Source organism: Oncorhynchus keta, chromosome 35 (assembly GCF_023373465.1).
Source record: "Oncorhynchus keta strain PuntledgeMale-10-30-2019 chromosome 35, Oket_V2, whole genome shotgun sequence".
Lineage (NCBI taxonomy): Eukaryota > Metazoa > Chordata > Actinopteri > Salmoniformes > Salmonidae > Oncorhynchus > Oncorhynchus keta.
This window is the reverse complement of record NC_068455.1, coordinates 4,476,368-4,496,969: the sequence shown is the minus strand read 5'-3', so window position 1 is coordinate 4,496,969 and position 20,602 is coordinate 4,476,368. Positions and strand designations below refer to the sequence as shown.

Sequence of the window (20,602 nt, the reverse complement as noted above, 5' to 3'; positions counted from 1 at the left end):
CACCTCCCCCCAGCTCCAGACTGCAGTGTTCAGAAGCCCCTCCCCTCTGCCTGTCAGCGCCTCCCCCCAGCTCCAGACTGCAGTGTTCAGCAATCCCAGCCCCTCTCCTCTACCTGTCTGTGTGCCTCAGCAGCAGCTTGACCCCCTCCTAGCGCAGCCTGACCACCTCCTAGCGCAGCCTGACCACCTCCTAGCGCAGCCTGACCACCTCCTAGCGCAGCCTGACCACCTCCTAGCGCAGCCTGACCCCCTCCTAGCGCAGCCTGACCACCTCCTAGCGCAGCCTGACCCCCTCCTAGCGCAGCCTGACCACCTCCTAGCGCAGCCTGACCACCTCCTAGCGCAGCCTGACCCCTCCTAGCGCAGCCTGACCCCCTCCTAGCGCAGCCTGACCCCCTCCTAGCGCAGCCTGACCCCCTCCTAGCGCAGCCTGACCCCCTCCTAGCGCAGCCTGACCACCTCCTAGCGCAGCCTGACCCCCTCCTAGTGCAGCCTGACCCCCTCCTAGTGCAGCCTGACCCCCTCCTAGTGACTCCCAGCTCCTATGGAGATCAGGCTAACCAGCAACACACAAAGCAAAGCAGTGAGTCTGATCACACAGAGCTGCAACCCAAATGGCACCCTATTCCCTATGTAGTGCACTACTTTTGACTAGGGTTGGCACCCTATTCCCTATGTAGTGTCCTACTTTTGACCAGAGTCCTATGGGAATAGGGTTCCATCAGGGCAGCACACAGAGTATTAATACAAATCATCATGCAACAATTCTAACGATCCCTTTCACAGTCTTCCTAACCCACTCCTTTCACTCTGTCTCCCTGCGTCACACACATCATCACCACCACCAACACCAAAACCATCATCATCACCACTACCAACACCATCATCATCACCACAACCAACACCATCATCACCACCACCACCATCATCACCACCACCACCATCATCATCACCAACACCATCATCAACACCACCACTACCAACACCATCATCACCACCACCACCACCATCATCATCACCACCATCATCATCACCAAAACCATCATCATCACCACAACCAACACCATCATCACCACCACCACCATCATCACCACCACCATCATCATCATCAACACCATCATCATCAACACCATCATCACCATCATCATCATCACCACTACCAACCCCCTCCATCACCATCACCACCATCACCAAAACCATCATCATCACCATCATCCACACCATCATCACCATCATCACCACTACCAACCCCCTCCATCACCATCACCACCATCACCAAAACCATCATCATCACCATCATCCACACCATCATCACCATCATCATCACCACTACCAACACCACCATCATCATCACCATCACCAAAACCATCATCACCACTACCAACACCACCATCATCATCACCACCATCATCACCACCACCACTACCAAAAACACCATCATCATCATCATCACCATCATCACCACCACTACCAACACCACCATCATCATCACCACCATCATCATCATCATCACCACCAACACCATCACCAAAACCATCATCACCACCATCATCATCACCACCATCATCATCACCACCACCACTACTACTACCAACAACACCATCATCATCATCACCATCGTCTCACCACTACCAACACCATCACCACCACCATCATCACCATCATCATCACCACCACTACCAACAACATCATCACCATCATCATCATCACCATATCACCATCATCACCATATCACCACCATCATCATCATCACCACCACCACCACCATCACCCCCATCACCATCATCATCACTATCATCACCACCACCACCATCACCCCCATCACCATCATCATCACCACCACCATCATCATCACCACCACCACCACCATCACCCCCATCACCATCATCATCACTATCATCACCACCACCACCATCACCCCCATCACCATCATCATCACTATCATCACCACCACCACCACCATCACCCCCATCACCATCATCATCACTATCATCACCACCACCATCATCATCACCACCACCACCACCATCACCCCCATCACCATCATCATCACTATCATCACCACCACCATCATCACCCCCATCACCATCACCATCATCATCACTATCATCACCACCACCATCATCATCACCCCATCATCACTATCATCATTATCACCTCCATTATCACCTACATCATTATCACCTCCATCACCATCATCACCTCCATCACCACCATCATCATCACCTCCATCACCACCATCATCACCTCCATCACCATCATCATCACCTCCATCACCATCATCATCACCTCCATCACCACCATCATCACCTCCATCACCATCATCATCACCTCCATCACCATCATCATCACCTCCATCACCATCATCATCACCTCCATCACCATCATCGTCACCTCCATCACCATCACCCCCATCATCTTCTGTATTATAATGCTCAGAACCACCAGCTGCCTTGGCCATGGATGTAGAGGGTAAAGCCTTTACTCTTGATGTCCATCCACCTTCTCCCAGACCCCAGTGGCCACCAGGCCCCCACACAGTCCAGGGGCCCAACACAGTTCGGTGGCTCCACACTGTCCAGGAGCCCCAGTACGACCAGGGGCCCCAATCCCATAGAGAGCAGGACCAGTGGCTCAGAGCAGTTCAGACAGCCCAACAGTCAAAGACAAAGGTGAGAAACATGGACCCCTATTCCCTTTATAGGGAATAGGGTGCCATTTCAGATATGTCCATTCTCAGATTCTAGGCCTTCCATCCAGCATATTGGTCTGAAACCACAATGCTCTTCATTCTACTCACATTCTGAAACCACGATACTACTCAGATTCTGAAACCACGATACTACTCAGATTCTGAAACCACGATACTACTCAGATTCTGAAACCACTATACTACTCAGATTCTGAAACCACTATACTACTCACATTCTGAAACCACTATACTACTCAGATTCTGAAACCACTATACTACTCAGATTCTGAAACCACTATACTACTCACATTCTGAAACCACTATACTACTCACATTCTGAAACCACTATACTACTCACATTCTGAAACCACTATACTACTCACATTCTGAAACCACGATACTACTCAGATTCTAAAACCACTATACTACTCAGATTCTGAAACCACGATACTACACAGATTCTGAAACCACGATACTACACAGATTCTGAAACCACGATACTACACAGATTCTGAAACCACTATACTACTCAGATTCTGAAACCACAATACTCTTCATTCTACTCAGATTCTTCAATCTCCAGTAAACCTAAGGTCATATCTCATCCATACCAGGTGGCCGGTCCTGTGGCGAAGGAGAGAGAGCAGAGACTGACTGAAACGATGTGCAGGTGAGAAGCTGGACACGTCAGGTCGTCAGTCTCTGATATTGACGACGTCCGTATCGCATGATGATGAAGTGCAGTACCAAAAGGTTTTCTGGGAAAGAAGGACAGAGGCCCTGCTGTTTTATGGTGCAACAGTTCATCCTTAAAGGGATATTTGGCAATGAAGTCATTGCGCTAACGCTAGTTAGCATTTGTTCATTAAACTACCTGTAACTTCCTTCATATTGGATGCAGAGACATACAAATGGTATCCATGAGTTCATCGGACAATGGGGAAGCAGATAAAATGGCTTTTAAAAACAGCAGGAGCAGAGTATTGATCCTCTGGTGACTTTTACATTGTTTGAACCCAAACCTAGTGTCTGATGTCATCCTCAGGCTCCAGCAGCAGCTGTGTCAGGACCAGAGACCGGTCCAGAGCCCTTACATCTGTTCTCCCTTCTCCTCATTGGGGGAGGCTGTGACACAACTGTTACCATACCACACCTGTGCCGGACACCTGCCTAGTCAGGACGACTTCAACTTAGGTCAGAACACCGCTTTTAATTCACTCTGTAGAGACTGGCAGTACACTCTTAGAGACAAAAAGGGTTCCAAAAGGACATGGAACTCAAAAGGGTTTTAACTGGAACCCAAAAGGGTTCTACAAAAAGGGTTCTACATGGAACCCAAAAGGGTTCTACATGGAACCCAAAAGGGTTCTACAAAAAGGGTTCTACATGGAACCCAAAAGGGTTCTACATGGAACCCAAAAGGGTTCAACAAAAAGGGTTATACATGGAACCCAAAAGTTATAACTTAAAAAGTTATCCCATGGGGACAGCTGAGCAACCCTATTATGTTATAGATATAACCTTGTTTTTCTAAGAATGTAGTAAAAACGGGAGCTTGATGCCATTACGAGTCTCTGTATCTGTATGTCCGATTATTACATTTACATTTAAGTCATTTATTGACGTGTCCCCTTCTCTTTCCAGTGGACAAGCAGTTTGACACTGTGTCAGGGTTCCTATTGAAACGCACCAAGGACATGCTCAACAAATACAGACAGCTACTGCTCGGGGAGGCACTGGTACGACACTGCTCACACATCTATATTTCCCTTTTTTTTCTCCTAAATCATAAATCGCAACTGTCTTTGCTAAAGTTTTTTTTTTCTTCTGTATTTTGCTTTTATTGGATGGAAATTCCTCTGACAAAAAGTTTTTAGTTTTGGAGTTCCTCAAGGGTCAGTTCTAGGACCACTGCTGTTTTCAATTTTACAGTTGAAGTCGGCTGTTTACATACACTTAGGTTGGTGTCATTAAATCTCATTTTCAACCACTCCACAAATTTCTTGTTAACATACTATAGTTTTGGCAAGTTGTTTAGGACATCTACTTTGTGCATGACACAAGTCATTTTTCAGACAATTGTTTACAGACAGATCTCACTTATAATTCACTGTATCACAATTCCAGTGGTTTCAGATGTATACATACACTAAGTTTATTGTGCCTTTAAGCAGCTTGGAAAATTCCAGAAAATTATGTCATGGCTTTAGAAGCTTCTGATAGGTTAATTGACATCATTTGAGTCAATTGGAGGTGTACCTGTGGATGTATTTCAAGGCCTACCTTCAAACTCAGTGCCTCTTTACTTGACATCATCGGAAAATCAAAAGAAATCAGCCAAGACCTCAGAAAAAAAATTGCAGACCTCCACAAGTCTGGTTCATCCTTGGGAGCAATTTCCAAATGCCTGAAGGTACCACATTCATCTGTACAAACAATAGTACGCAAGTATAAACACCATGGGACCACGCAGCCGTCATACCGCTCAGGAAGGAGACACGTTCTGTCTCCTAGAGATGAACGTACTTTGGTGCAAGAAGTGCAAATCAATCCCAGAACAATAGCAAAGGACCTTGTGAAGATGCTGGAGGAAACATGTACAAAAGTATCTATATCCACAGTAAAACGAGTCCTATATCGACATAACCTGAAAGGCCGCTCAGCAAGGAAGAAGCCACTGCTCCAAAACCGCCATAAAAAAAGCCAGACTACGGTTTGCAACTGCACATGGGGACAAAGATCATACTTTTTGGAGAAATGTCCTCTGGTCTGACAAAAATATAACTGTTTGGCCATAATGACCATTGTTATGTTTGGAGGAAAAAGGGGGAGGTTTGCAAGTCGAAGAACACCATCCCAACCGTGAAGCACGGGGTGGCAGCATCATGTTATGGGGGTGCTTAGCTGCAGGAGAGACTGGTGCACTTCACAAAATTGATGGCTTCATGAGGGAGGAAAATAATGTGGATATATTGAAGCAACATCTCAAGACATCAGTTAGGAAGTTAAAGCTTGGCCGCAAATGGGTCTTCCAAATGGACAATGATCCCAAGCAAACTTCCAAAGTTGTGGCAACATGGCTTAAGAACAACAAAGTCAAGGTATTGGAGTGGCCATCACAAAGCCCTGACCTCAATCCTATAGAAAAGGCCTACAAACCTGACTCAGTTACCCCAGCTCTGTCAGAAGGAATGGGCCAAAATTCACCCAACTTATTGTGGGAAGCTTGTGGAAGGCTTCCCGACACGTTTGACCCAAGTTAAACAATTTAAAGGCAATGCTACCAAATACTAATTGAGTGTATGTAAACATCTGACCCACTGGGAATGTGATGAAAGAAATAAAAGCTGAAATAAATCATTCTCTCTACTATTATTCTGACTTTTCACATTCTTAAAATAAAGTTGTGATCCTATCAGACGTAAAACAGGGATTTTTTTTACGAGGATTAAATATCAGGAATTGTGAAAAACTGAGTTTAAATGTATTTGGCTAAGGTGTATGTAAACTTCCTACTTCAACTTTATATGCTACTGCTTGGTGATGCTATTCGGAAACACAGTGTCAACTTTCACTGATACAATACAAGGATGCTGATGCAGGCTTTAATATAATAATATAATAATATATGCCATTTAGCAGACGCTTTTATCCAAAGCGACTTACAGTCATGTGTGCATACATTCTACGTATGGGTGGTCCCGGGAATCGAACCCACTACCCTGGCGTTACAAGCGCCATGCTCTACCAACTGAGCCACAGAAGGACCTATAAGGACCTATAAGTACATGTGTTTTGGTTGTGTTTCCGATTATTTTGTGCCCAATAGAAATTAATGGTAAATAATGTATTGTGTCATTTTGTAGTCCCTTTATTGTAGATAAGAATAACACTTCTACATTAATGTAGATACTACCATGATTACGGATAAGCCTGAATGAATCGTGAATAATGGTGAGTGAGAAAGTTACAGACGCACAAATACCAAGACATGCTAACCTCTCACCATTACAATAACAGGAGAGATTAGCATACCTCCAAGACATGCTAGCATACCTCCAATACATGCTAGCATACCTCCAAGACATGCTAACCTCTCACCATTACAATAACAGGAGAGGTTAGCATACCTCCAAGACATGCTAACCTCTCACCATTAAAATAACAGGGGAGGTTAGCATTTCATATCATACCCCCAAGACATGCTAACCTCTCACCATTACAATAACAAGGGAGGTTAGCATTTCATATCATACCCTCACGACATGCTAACCTCTAACCATTACAATAACAGGGGGGGTTAGCATTTCATATCATAACCCTACGACATGCTAACCTCTCACCATTACAATGACAGGGGAGGTTAGCATTTCATATCTTAACCCCCACGACATGCTAATTTCTCACCATTACAATAACAAAGGAGTTTAGCATTTCATATCATACCCCTAACGACATGCTAACCTCTCACCATTACAATGACAGGGGAGGTTAGCATTTCCTATCATACCCCTAACGACATGCTAACCTCTCACCATTACAATGACAGTGATATTTGTGCATCCGTAACTTTCTCAGTTATTATTCACGATTCATCCAGGATGAACTGTAACCATGGTAGTAGCATCAACATTAACGTAGAAGTGTTTAGAAACATTATATTCTTATTTATAACAAATGTGACTCCAAAATGACACAATACATTATTTAACATTTTTTTCTATTGGCACAAAATCATCTGAAACACAACCAAAACTAACAGCAAATACATCCAACAAGGTTTTGTCAAAAGTCAAAAGCTTGATATAATCATTGCATGCTGTGAATATGAGACCAAATACTTAACGGGGCGGCAGCGTGGACTAGTAACCGGAAGGTTGCGAGTTCAAACCCCCGAGCTGACAAGGTCGTTCTGCCCCTGAACAAGGCAGTTCAACCCACTGTTCCTAGGCCGTCATTGTAAATAAGAATTTGTTCTTAGCCTAGTTATAAAAAAATAAAAAACGTTTGACTATTTAAATACACGTGTAAGAACTTTTGGTCGCAAAAAATGTACAAAAAGTGTTATTTCTAAACTGTTCACCTGATATGGATAAAAAAGATACCCTCAAATTAAATCTGACAGTCTGCACTTTAACTTTATAGTCAATTATAGTCAATTAATTTCAAATACAACATTTTGGAGTTTTATATCCAAAAAAAGAAAACACACTTCAATGTCCAATAATAATAATATATAATATAAGAATAATAATAATAATATATAATATAAGAATAATAATAATAATATATAATATAAGAATAATAATAATAAATAATATAATAATACTAAGAAGAATAAATAATATAATAACAATAATAATAATAATAATGTCCCAATAATTACAGAAGGCACTCTATATGTACCAATGTCCCAATAATTACAGAAGGCACTCTATCACACTGTATGTGCCAATGTCCCAATAATTACAGAAGGCACTCTATCACACTGTATGTGCCAATGTCCCAATGATTACAGAAGGCACTCTATCACACTGTATGTACCAATGTCCCAAATAATTACAGAAGGCACTCTATCACACTGTATGTACCAATATCCCAATAATTACAGAAGGCACTCTATCACACTGTATGTGCCAATGTCCCAATAATTACAGAAGGCACTCTATCACACTGTATGTACCAATGTCCCAATAATTACAGAAGGCACTCTATCACACTGTATGTACCAATGTCCCAATAATTACAGAAGGCACTATCACACTGTATGTGCCAATATCCCAATAATTACAGAAGGCACTATCACACTGTATGTGCCAATATCCCAATAATTACAGAAGGCACTCTATCACACTGTATGTACCAATGTCCCAATAATTACAGAAGGCACTCTATCACACTGTATGTACCAATGTCCCAATAATTACAGAAGGCACTCTATCACACTGTATGTACCAATGTCCCATAATAATTATAATATAATATAATATAATAACAATGTCCCAATAATTACAGAAGGCACTCTATCACACTGTATGTACCAATGCCCCAATAATTACAGAAGGCACTCTATCACACTGTATGTACCAATGTCCCAATAATTACAGAAGGCACTCTATAACACTGTATGTACCAATATCCCAATAATTACAGAAGGCACTCTATAACACTGTATGTACCAATATCCCAATAATTACAGAAGGCACTCTATCACACTATGTGCCAATGTCCCAATAATTACAGAAGGCACTCTATCACACTGTATGTACCAATATCCCAATAATTACAGAAGGCACTCTATAACACTGTATGTACCAATATCCCAATAATTACAGAAGGCACTCTATCACACTATGTGCCAATGTCCCAATAATTACAGAAGGCACTCTATATGTACCAATGTCCCAATAATTACAGAAGGCACTCTATCACACTGTATGTACCAATGTCCCAATAATAATAATAATATAATATAATAATAATGCCCCAATAATTACAGAAGGCACTCTATCACACTGTATGTACCAATGTCCCATAATAATTATAATATAATAACAATGTCCCAATAATTACAGAAGGCACTCCATCACACTGTATGTACCAATGTCCCCCATTTTTCAATATCAACAGCAAGTGATGCCGTCGGCAGAGATGGTGATGCTGGATCGTCTGTTCCTCCAATCAGAGAGGTTTTCCCTGGGGGAGGACCGACACAGGGCCCGTAGAGACCCAGGTTAGTGCCGTGGGGGAGTGGAGATGCACTATATGTACACACAGCAGTATGTGGACACCCCTTCAAATGAGTGGATTCGGCTATTTCAGCTACACCCGTTGCTGACAGGTGTATCAAATCGAGCAGACTGCCATGCAATCTCCATAGACAAACATTGGCAGTAGAATGGCCCGTACTGAAGAGCTCTGTGACTTTCAACGTGGCACCGTCATACGATGTCACCTTTCCAACAAGTCAGTTCTTCACATTTTTGCCCTGCTAGAGCTGCCCCGGTTAACTGGAAGTGGAAACGTCTAGGAGAAACAACGGCTTAGCCACGAAGTGGTAGGCCCACACAAGCTCACAGAACAGGGTTTAGTGGATGCCAGGAGAACACTACCTGCCCCAATGCATACTGCCAACTGTAAAGTTTGGTGGATAATGGTCTGGGCGGTTTTTCATTGTTCGGGCTAGGCACCTTAATTCAAGTGAAAGGAAATCTTAACACGACTCTTAGACGATTCTGTGCTTCCAACTTTGTGGCAACAGTTTGGGGAAGGCCCTTTCCTGTTTCAACATGATAATACTCCTGTGCACAAAGCGAGGTCCATACAGAATTAGTTTATTGACATCGGTGTGGAAGAACTTGACTGGCCCGCACAGAGCCCTGACCTCAACACCATCGCACACCTTTGAGATGAATTGGAATGCTGAATGTGAGCCAGGCCTAATCACCCAACATCAGTGCCCGACCTCACGAATGTTCTTGTGGCTGAATTGAAGCAAGTCCCCGCAGTAATGTTCCAACATCTAGTGGAAAGCCTTCCCAGAAGAGAGGCTGTTATAGCAGCAATGTTCCAACATCTAGTGGAAAGCCTTCCCAGAAGAGTGGAGGCTGTTATAGCAGTAATGTTCCAACATCTAGTGGAAAGCCTTCCCAGAAGAGAGGCTGTTATAGCAGCAGAGGGGGGACCAACTCCATATTAATGCCCATGATTTTGGAACAGGTACAGGTGTAGTGTACCTACTGGTGTGTACAGGTACAGGTGTAGTGTACCTACTGGTGTGTACAGGTGTAGTGTACCTACTGGTGTGTACCGGTACAGGTGTAGTGTACCTACAGGTACAGGTGTACAGGTGTAGTGTACCTACAGGTACAGGTGTAGTGTACCTACAGGTACAGGTGTACAGGTGTAGTGTACCTACAGGTACAGGTGTACAGGTACATGGTGTAGTGTACCTACAGGTTTACAGGTGTACAGGTGTAGTGTACCTACCTACAGGTACATGGTGTAGTGTACCTACATGTACAGGTACAGGTGTAGTGTACCTACATGTACAGGTGTACAGGTGTAGTGTACCAACAGGTGTACAGGTGTAGTGTACCAACAGGTGTACAGGTGTACAGGTGTAGTGTACCAACAGGTGTACCTACATGTACAGGTGTAGTGTACCTACATGTACAGGTGTAGTGTACCTACATGTACAGGTGTACAGGTGTAGTGTACCTACATGTACAGGTGTAGTGTACCTACATGTACAGGTGTACAGGTGTAGTGTACCTACATGTACAGGTGTACAGGTGTAGTGTACCTACATGTACAGGTGTACAGGTGTAGTGTACCTACATGTACAGGTGTACAGGTGTAGTGTACCTACATGTACAGGTGTACAGGTGTAGTGTACCTACATGTACAGGTACACAGGTGTAGTGTACCTACATGTACAGGTACAGGTGTAGTGCACCTACAGGTAGAGGTGTACAGGTGTAGTGTACCTATGGTGTACAGGTGTAGTGTACCTACAGGTACAGGTACAGGTGTACAGGTACAGGTGTAGTGTACCTACAAGTTCAGGTGTATAGGTGTAGTGTACCTACAGGTGTACAGGAGTACAGGTGTAGTGTACCTACTGGTGTACAGGAGTACAGGTGTAGTGTACCTACTGGTGTACAAGTACAGGTGTAGTGTACCTACTGGTGTACATGTACATGTGTAGTGTACCTACAGGTACAGGTGTACAGGTGTAGTGTACCTATGGTGTACAGGTGTAGTGTACCTACAGGTACAGGTGTACAGGTACAGGTGTAGTGTACCTACAGGTACATGTGTAGTTTACCTACAGGTGTACAGGAGTACAGGTGTAGTGTACCTACTGGTGTACATGTACATGTGTACCTACATGTACAGGTGTACAGGTGTAGTGCACCTACATGTACAGGTGTAGTGTACCTACATGTACAGGTGTACAGGTGTAGTGTACCTACATGTACAGGTGTAGTGTACCTACATGTACAGGTGTAGTGTACCTACATGTACAGGTGTACAGGTGTAGTGTACCTACATGTACAGGTGTACAGGTGTAGTGTACCTACATGTACAGGTGTACAGGTGTAGTGTACCTACATGTACAGGTGTACAGGTGTAGTGTACCTACATGTACAGGTGTACAGGTGTAGTGTACCTACATGTACAGGTGTATAGGTGTAGTGTACCTACATGTACAGGTGTAGTGTACCTACATGTACAGGTGTACAGGTGTAGTGTACCTACATGTACAGGTGTACAGGTGTAGTGTACCTACATGTACAGGTACACAGGTGTAGTGTACCTACATGTACAGGTACAGGTGTAGTGCACCTACAGGTAGAGGTGTACAGGTGTAGTGTACCTATGGTGTACAGGTGTAGTGTACCTACAGGTACAGGTACAGGTGTACAGGTACAGGTGTAGTGTACCTACAAGTTCAGGTGTATAGGTGTAGTGTACCTACAGGTGTACAGGAGTACAGGTGTAGTGTACCTACTGGTGTACAAGTACAGGTGTAGTGTACCTACTGGTGTACATGTACATGTGTAGTGTACCTACAGGTACAGGTGTACAGGTACAGGTGTAGTGTACCTACAGGTACAGGTGTACAGGTGTAGTGTACCTACTGGTAGAGGTGTACAGGTGTAGTGTAGGGTTAGGGTTAGGGTTGTACAAGTGACTACAAGTAGTGGTGTACAGTTACAGGTGTAGTGTACCTACAGATAGAGGTGTACAGGTACAGTTACAGGTGTAGTGTACCTACAGGTATAGGTGTACCTACAGGTATAGGTGTAGTGTACCTACTGGTACAGGTGTAGTGTACCTACTGGTACAGGTGTAGTGTACCTACTGGTACAGGTGTAGTGTACCTACTGGTACAGGTGTAGTGTACCTACTGGTACAGGTACAGGTGTAGTGTACCTACTGGTACAGGTACAGGTGTAGTGTACCTACAGGTACAGGTGTAGTGTACCTACTGGTACAGGTGTAGTGTACCTACTGGTACAGGTGTAGTGTACCTACTGGTACAGGTGTAGTGTACCTACTGGTACAGGTGTACAGGTGTCATGTACCTACTGGTACAGGTGTACAGGTGTAGTGTACCTACTGGTACAGGTGTACAGGTACAGGTGTAGTGTACCTACAGGTACAGGTGTACAGGTGTAGTGTACCTACAGGTACAGGTGTACTGGTACAGGTGTAGTGTACCTACAGGTAGAGGTGTGCAGGTGTAGTGTAGGGTTAGGGTTAGAGTTGTACAAGTGACGACAAGTAGTGGTGTACAGGTACAGGTGTAGTGTACCTACAGGTAGTGGTATACAGGTACAGTTACAGGTGTAGTGTACCTACAGGTATAGGTGTAGTGTACCTACAGGTACAGGTGTAGTGTACCTACTGGTACAGGTGTAGTGTACCTACTGGTACAGGTGTAGTGTACCTACAGGTACAGGTGTACAGGTACAGGTGTAGTGTACCTACTGGTACAGGTACAGGTGTAGTGTACCTACTGGTACATGGTGTAGTGTACCTACAGGTGTACAGGTGTAGTGTACCTACAGGTACAGGTGTAGTGTACCTACAGGTACAGGTGTAGTGTACCTACAGGTACAGGTGTACAGGTACAGGTGTAGTGCACCTACAGGTACAGGTGTACAGTTGTAGTGTACCTATGGTGTACAGGTGTAGTGTACCTACAGGTACAGGTGTACAGGTACAGGTGTAGTGTACCTACAGGTACAGGTGTACAGGTACAGGTGTAGTGTACCTACAAGTTCAGGTGTATAGGTGTAGTGTACATACAGGTGTACAGGTGTAGTGTACCTACTGGTACAGGTGTAGTGTACCTACTGGTACAGGTGTACAGGTGTCATGTACCTACTGGTACAGGTGTACAGGTGTAGTGTACCTACTGGTACAGGTGTACAGGTACAGGTGTAGTGTACCTACTGGGCTAAAAGTGAAGCACTGTGATGTTTAACCAGAAACGTCATTTTAATGTCTTTCTTTGAAGTTAAATGAGCTCTTCTGTGAACATAGTCAGTCAGTGTTATGTAATGTACCGATGTGTAGCGTTCCCTCCCCTTGTACCTTTATGCTTGTATCTTCCACAGAGTCCTTCCTGATGACCCTGCATGCATCTGAGTCCTCCAGCTCCGCGTCATCCCGTGTGGGGCTGGATCGGTCTGGCAGCCTCCCCTCCTCCCCAGCTTGGACCAGACTCTCCGACCGACCCCCGGGACTCAGGACCTACCACTCCACCAGCCGCGGAGGCCTTAGGCTCACCATCAAACACAAGGCTGGATCCAGGATGGTGGTTCACAACTCAGCCTGTGACACCGTGCATGATACTGCCCCCTCTGGTCAAAAGCGGTACTACACCGGCCAACTGATCAATGGGAGTGTTGATCTGACTGAGCAGGGCTCCTCCCATAGGACCTCCTACCATCCAATCGATGAGGAGATGTCGAACGGAGCCCTGCCCTCCAAAGTAGTAGAGGACATCCCACATGGTCACCATAGTGACAGCAGGGAATCTGTTGCACAGATTCAGACAGCAGCACAGGGTTCACAAAATATAAGTTCCCCAAACTCCCTTACTATGCCGAGCTTAGACCCACAGACTGCCTGTCTAGAGCCTCCCCCTTCAGACCCTGGAGAGATGAGTACCCCCAAACTGAAACGCTTCAGGCTCACGCTTCCGGACCTCCCATTCCAGGCGGACAGGCACAGCGACAGGCCCCAGCCTTTTCCACAGACCAGCTACAGGCCCCCGCCTTTTCCACAGACCAGCTACAGGCCCCAGCCTTTCCCCCAGACCAGCTACAGGCCCCCGCCTTTTCCACAGACCAGCGACAGACCCCAGCCTCTTCCCCAGACCAGCTATAGGCCCCTGCCTCTTTCCCAGACCAGCTATAGGCCCCTGCCTCTTTCCCAGACCAGCTATAGGCCCCAGTCTCTTTCCCAGACCAGAGACAGACACCAGCCTCTTTCCCAAACTAGCTACAGGCCCCAGTCTCTTTCCCAGACCAGCAATAGACCCCAGTCTCTTCCCCAGACCAGCGACAGGCCCCAGTCTCTTTCCCAGACCAGCGACATGCCCCAGCCTCTTCCCCAGGCCAGCTACAGACCCCAGCCTCTTCCCCAGACCAGCGACAGACCCCAGTCTCTTCCCCAGACCAGCGACAGACCCCAGTCTCTTCCCCAGACCAGCGACAGACCCCAGTCTCTTCCCCAGACCAGCGACAGACCCCAGTCTCTTCCCCAGACCAGCGACAGACCCCAGTCTCTTCCCCAGACCAGCGACAGACCCCAGTCTCTTCCCCAGACCAGCGACAGACCCCAGTCTCTTCCCCAGACCAGCGACAGACCCCAGTCTCTTCCCCAGACCAGCGACAGACCCCAGTCTCTTCCCCAGACCAGCGACAGACCCCAGCCTCTTCCCCAGATCAGCGACAGGCCCCAGCCTCTTCCCCAGATCAGCGACAGGCCCCAGCCTCTTCCCCAGATCAGCGACAGGCCCCAGCCTCTTCCCCAGGCCAGCTACAGACCCCAGCCTCTTCCCCAGACCAGCTACAGGCCCGAGGCTAGTCCTAGCCCCCAACCCCCCCTGCCAGAGGACAACACCCTCAGTGAACACCTGCAGAGTGCCATCGACAGCATCCTGGAGCTGCAGCGCCTGCAGGGTCCTACGGCTGCAGCCCAGCCCCGGATCCAGGGGGCGTGCCCGGTTGCAGGCCCCGCCTCCCTACTGGACCAGGCCATCACTAGCATCCTACAAGGAAACCTCTAGAGACTCCTGAGATGAGGGACACCTGGAAAAAAGGGGTGAAGAACTCAGCCTGTTTCAAAACGTCCGGTCCGCTTTAACCAAGCGAGGAGAACGAGGGATAAAGACTAGGCACCACAAAAATAAAAAAATAAAAACAGGAAATGCAGAGAAATGTACACCCAAGCATTATCTTCTAGATACTTCATTTGAGGTACATGTGAGATTAAATCAAATTCAGTAGGCGATATACCGTGTCAGTGGTAGTTTGAGGATCACGACGCCAGGTGTATCATATTTATAAATAACAGTGAGAAACGGAGAGACGGGAGAACAGCAGGCTGAGATTATTCATTTAATACTTTGTTTAAAAAAATATATATGTTCTTCAAATGTGAATTATTATTTTTGCTTTATATAACTAAGAATATCCTATAGTGGATTATTTCAATAATCTGTGCCAACTGTGTAAAATGTGATTATTGGGTTGATTAAGAGCAGGAAGGTTGTCTTTATGTGAATCTCTGTGCCTGGGTGTCGGGGGTAGATGGTGAGTTTGAGTGAGTCAGTGTTTTTATTGTGAATGACCTGATGATTCTTTCTTCAACATAACGATTTAACCCCAAAGAGACGTATTGTTCATCTGGGGTGTATTCACTACGAACAAGCAGAAACAAGACAGGGGGCGAAACAGGGAAGCACCTACCTGACTTTTGCCCAATAGAATCTCTTTTTTCGGTGAGCAAAATGTTTTCTGTTGCAAAAAAAAAAAAAAAATTTTTGTTGCGGTGTGCACTAATGAATACACCCCTGAATACACCAGCAAATGTCAGCATATCCCATACATTCACAAGAGCCTGTCAAGAGTCACAGCGAAAAGAGAAAAGATTTTGACGCAAGGTGTCAAGGATACAGTCCTGCTTTTCGGGGAGAGAAAAAAATGGACGTTTCTTTTATTTTTTTTTAGGGGGGGGGCGGTTAAAAGACGAGAACAGATCCAAAACTTCTTAACAAGCAAGCAATAAGAGGAGAGGGTTTCTGTGCGAGGGTTCTGTAGTGTAGTGAGAGGTCTCCAAGTACGTCCCAAATGACACCCTTATTCCCCATCGAAACGAGCGTACTAAATAGGGAATAGGACGCCATTTGGCACACACAGTATACCTGGCCTCCTAACACACCACATTACTAGCCCAGCCCCAGAGACTGGAGCTCACCTGTATCTTCTACCAGCCTTGGACCAAAAACTAGGAGAATCATCAGCTTTATACAGTTGAAGTCGGAAGTTTACATACACCTCAGCTAAATACATTTAAAAACTATGTTTTTCACAATTCCTGATATTTAATCCTAGTCAGAATTCCCCTTTTTAGGTCCGTTTGGAACACCACTTTATTTTAAGAATGTGAAATGTCAGAATAATAGTAGAGAGAATGATTTATTTCAGCTTTTATTTCCTTCATCACATTCCCAGTGGGTCAGAAGCTTACGTACACTTAATTAGTATTTGGTAGCATTGCCTTTAAATTGTTTAACTTGGGTCAAACATTTCGGGTAGCCTTCCACAAGCTTCCCACAATAAGTTGGGTGAATTTTGGCCCATTCCTCCTGACAGAGCTGGTGTAACTGAGTCAGGTTTGTAGGCCTCCTTGCTCGCACACACTTTTTCAGTTCTGCCCACAAATTTTCTATAGGATTGAGGTCAGGGCTTTGTGATGGCCTCTCCAATACCTTGACTTTGTTGTCATTAAGCCATTTTGCCACAACTTTGGAAGTATGCTTGGGGTCATTGTCCATTTGGAAGACACATGTGCGACCAAGCTTTAACTTCCTGACTGAGGTCTTGAGATGTTGCTTCAATATATCCACATAATTTTCCTACCCCATGATGCTGTCTATTTTGTGAAGTGCACCAGACTGTCCTGCAGCAAAGCACCCCCACAACATGATGCTGCCACCCCCGTGCTTCACGGTTGAGATGGTGTTTTTCGGGCTTGCAAGCCTCCCCCTTTTCCTCCAAACATAACGATGGTCATTATGGCCAAACAGTTCTATTTTTGTTTCATCAGACCAGAGGACATTTCTGCAAAAACTACAATATTTGTCCCCATGTGCAGTCGCAAACCATAGTCTGTTTTTTTAATGGGGGTTTTGGAGCAGTGGCTTCTTCCTTACTGAGTGGCCTTTCAGGTTGTTGATATAGGACTCGTTTTTACTGTGGCTATAGATAATTTTGTATCTTCACAAGGTCCTTTGCTGTTGTTCTGGAATTGATTTACACTTTTCGCACCAAACGCGTCTCCTGCCTGAGCGGTATGACAGCTGCGTGGTCCCATGGTGTTTATACTTGCGTACTATTGTTTGTACAGATGAACGTGGTACATTCAGGCGTTTGGAAATTGCTCCCAAGGATGAACCAGACTTGTGGAGGTCTACAATTTTTTTCCTGAGGTCTTGGCTGATTTCTTTTGATTTTCCCATGATGTCAAGCAAAGAGTGAATTATAAGATAAATAATATGTCTAAACAATTGTTGGAAAAATAACTTGTGTCTCATGCAAACAAACTTGCAAAAACTATAGTTTGTTAACAAGACATTTTGTGGAGTGGTTGAAAATTTGTTTTAAATTTAATTTTACCTTTATTTAACTAGGCAAGTCAGTTAAGAACAGATTCTTATTTTCAATGACGGCCTTGGAACAGTGGGTTAACTGCCTGTTCAGGGGCAGAACGACAGATTTGTACCTTGTCAGCTCGGGGATTCGAACTTGCAACCTTTCGGTTACTAGTCCAACGCTCTAACCACTAGGCTACCCTGCCGCCCCAATGACTCCAACCTAAGTGTATGTAAACTTCCGACTTAAACTGTATATTACCCTGAATTAGGCCGTTTATGTTTACCCTGTATGTTCAAGGCTGAATAATTAAGGGAAGACACAAATGTGAAGAAAAAAAAACGTTCGGCTTGTACACTTGACAATCTATCATTCATGTAAAAAGGCTAATTAATGTGGGAGTAGTGTTTTCAATACCACATTTTCAATACTTTTATTTTTTAATTGAGATGTTTGTCTTGATAATATGGTCTTAACCATTACTCTTAAATGACCTCTAAAACAGAGAGCCCTGAATATGTGAAAGTAAAAGCAATGCATAAACTCTTACTCCGGAAACCATTTCAGAGAATTGGGAGTCAACAGGTAGTTCAGGGTTTAAAAAATAAAATAAAATCAAACAAACAAGTTCCACTTTACTGAACAAAATGTGAATTCTGGTATTCAGTAATATAGTACAGTGCTGCTAGGCAACGCGATTATTCTGGTATTCAGTAATATAGTACAGTGCTGCTTGGCAACGCGATAATTCAGTAGTTCATAGTAATACCAACAGGGGGAATTGATTGATCCGAGGCTTGTTATACCAACAGGGGGAATTGATTGATCCGAGGCTTGTTATACCAACAGGGGGAATTGATTGATCCAAGGCTTTTTATACCAACAGGGGGAATTGATTGATCCAAGGCTTGTTATACCAACAGGGGGAATTGATTGATCCAAGGCTTGTTATACCAACAGGGGGAATTGATTGATCCAAGGCTTGTTATACCAACAGGGGGAATTGATTGATCCAAGGCTTGTTATACCAACAGGGGGAATTGATTGATCCAAGGCTTGTTATACCAACAGGGGGAATTGATTGATCCAAGGCTTGTTATACCAACAGGGGGAATTGATTGATCCAAGGCTTGTAATTCCAACAGGGGGAATTGATTGATCCAAGGCGTGTTCAGTAAATTCCACCTATAGAGCTGACGTGACTCTAGCTGCACGTTTCTCTACCGACCCCAAAAATATATTTTAAAAACAAGTTAAGTGTTGGTCTCATGTCTCATGAGCTGAAATACAAGATTCCAGAAATGTTCCGTATGTCGGAGTATTTCTGTCTGAAATAGAAGCTCTTTTGCGGGAGAAAAAAACTAATTCTGATTGGCTGGGCCTTTCTGGCAACCCAGTGGGTGAGTCTATGCCCTCCCAAGGCCCAGCAATGGCTGGACCCCTGCCCAGTCATGTGGAATCCATAGATTTGGGCCTAAATAAATGTATTTCAATTGACTTTTCGATTTATATACACACACACACTAAGTAAAATCATTTAACATAGTTGCATTTATATTTTTGTTCAGAATACATAGCATATTTCCATCTGAACGTTAAACATTAGCATCCTGCTGAATGTGCCTCACGTTTATGGTTGTGTCATTCCACTGTTACGTCTGTTGAGCAGCACTGGACCAAACAAATTACTGTTTCAATTGAAGAACATTTTTGGGGGGCGGCGAATGAGGGAATTTCTGCTCGTTGAGACATTTTTTTTTTTTTGTAATGTATTTTGTTTGTTGTTTTGACTGAACTGCGAAACTAGAAGGTGTGATTGGACAGCCCATAAGGCCCTGGTCGAAACGTAGAGCACTGTACAGGGGGAAAAAGGGTTGTAAAATTTGAGACAGCCCATGTTATACACTGATTCAAAACAACAACGGAAAAAGACAAACCATTTGACTAACAGAATGTTTTTAATGGCAATATCAAGAGGCCTTAACACCACAACAGTGGATTGTATAAACTTCATTAAATACTGACAACATCCAACTAAAGACTCCTGGGAGATGAACGACATGAGAAGCGATTCGTTCATTTACAAAAACGTAAAAGGACAACGCTTTTGTACAACATTTTTACAGACTATTAAAATGATTTTGTATTTAAAAACAAGAGTGTTTATTTTGTGTTTCTCTTGTTCAACTGATGCCCCGCCCATCTCATCCTTGATATAAAATATGCAGACAGAACAAGAGGTGATAAAGATTAGACAGAGATGCAATGTATTTAACTGAACACGATGGTAGAAAAAATTACAAGATGTTACAATACTGTTTTACTGCATCGAATGAGGTTTCTCAGTACTCTCATCTGTGTGTGAGGTGAGTTGGGCCTCTGGGGCTTGACACTAAGAAATGGATTTGTGATGGCTTGGTGATTAAACCTACAACCTGCATTCCATAGAATGAGTTGGTGTTTGGGGACTCGAGCTAGAGACGGCCTGGAGGAGAAAACACACAAACCCCTC

The 20,602-nt window shown here is 44.4% G+C and overlaps 1 protein-coding gene across 1 annotated transcript; it reads left to right on the top strand.

Annotated features, from left to right (window-relative positions):
- The first annotated feature begins 357 nt into the window (after window positions 1–357).
- Window positions 358–17,967, top strand: LOC118368021 (uncharacterized). Its single transcript, XM_052496090.1, has 8 exons — window positions 358–583; window positions 2,440–2,672; window positions 3,307–3,362; window positions 3,738–3,886; window positions 4,337–4,431; window positions 9,323–9,425; window positions 13,825–15,248; window positions 15,279–17,967. The coding sequence occupies exons 2-8, from the start codon at window positions 2,460–2,462 to the stop codon at window positions 15,501–15,503; spliced, it is 2,265 nt and encodes a 754-aa protein (XP_052352050.1). The 5' UTR covers window positions 358–583; window positions 2,440–2,459; the 3' UTR covers window positions 15,504–17,967.
- Window positions 17,968–20,602: the final 2,635 nt, after the last annotated feature.

What these genes read in the sequence shown, in the direction of transcription:
- LOC118368021 (XM_052496090.1), top strand. Translation starts at nt 2,460, where the DNA reads ATGGATGTAGAGGGTAAAGCCTTTACTCTTGATGTCCATCCACCTTCT. An exon ending in CTGACTGAAACGATGTGCAG is followed by an intron (nt 3,363 to 3,737) that starts GTGAGAAGCTGG and finishes TGTCATCCTCAG; the next exon opens with GCTCCAGCAGCAGCTGTGTC. An exon ending in GGCCCCAGCCTCTTCCCCAG is followed by an intron (nt 15,249 to 15,278) that starts GCCAGCTACAGA and finishes CCTCTTCCCCAG; the next exon opens with ACCAGCTACAGGCCCGAGGC.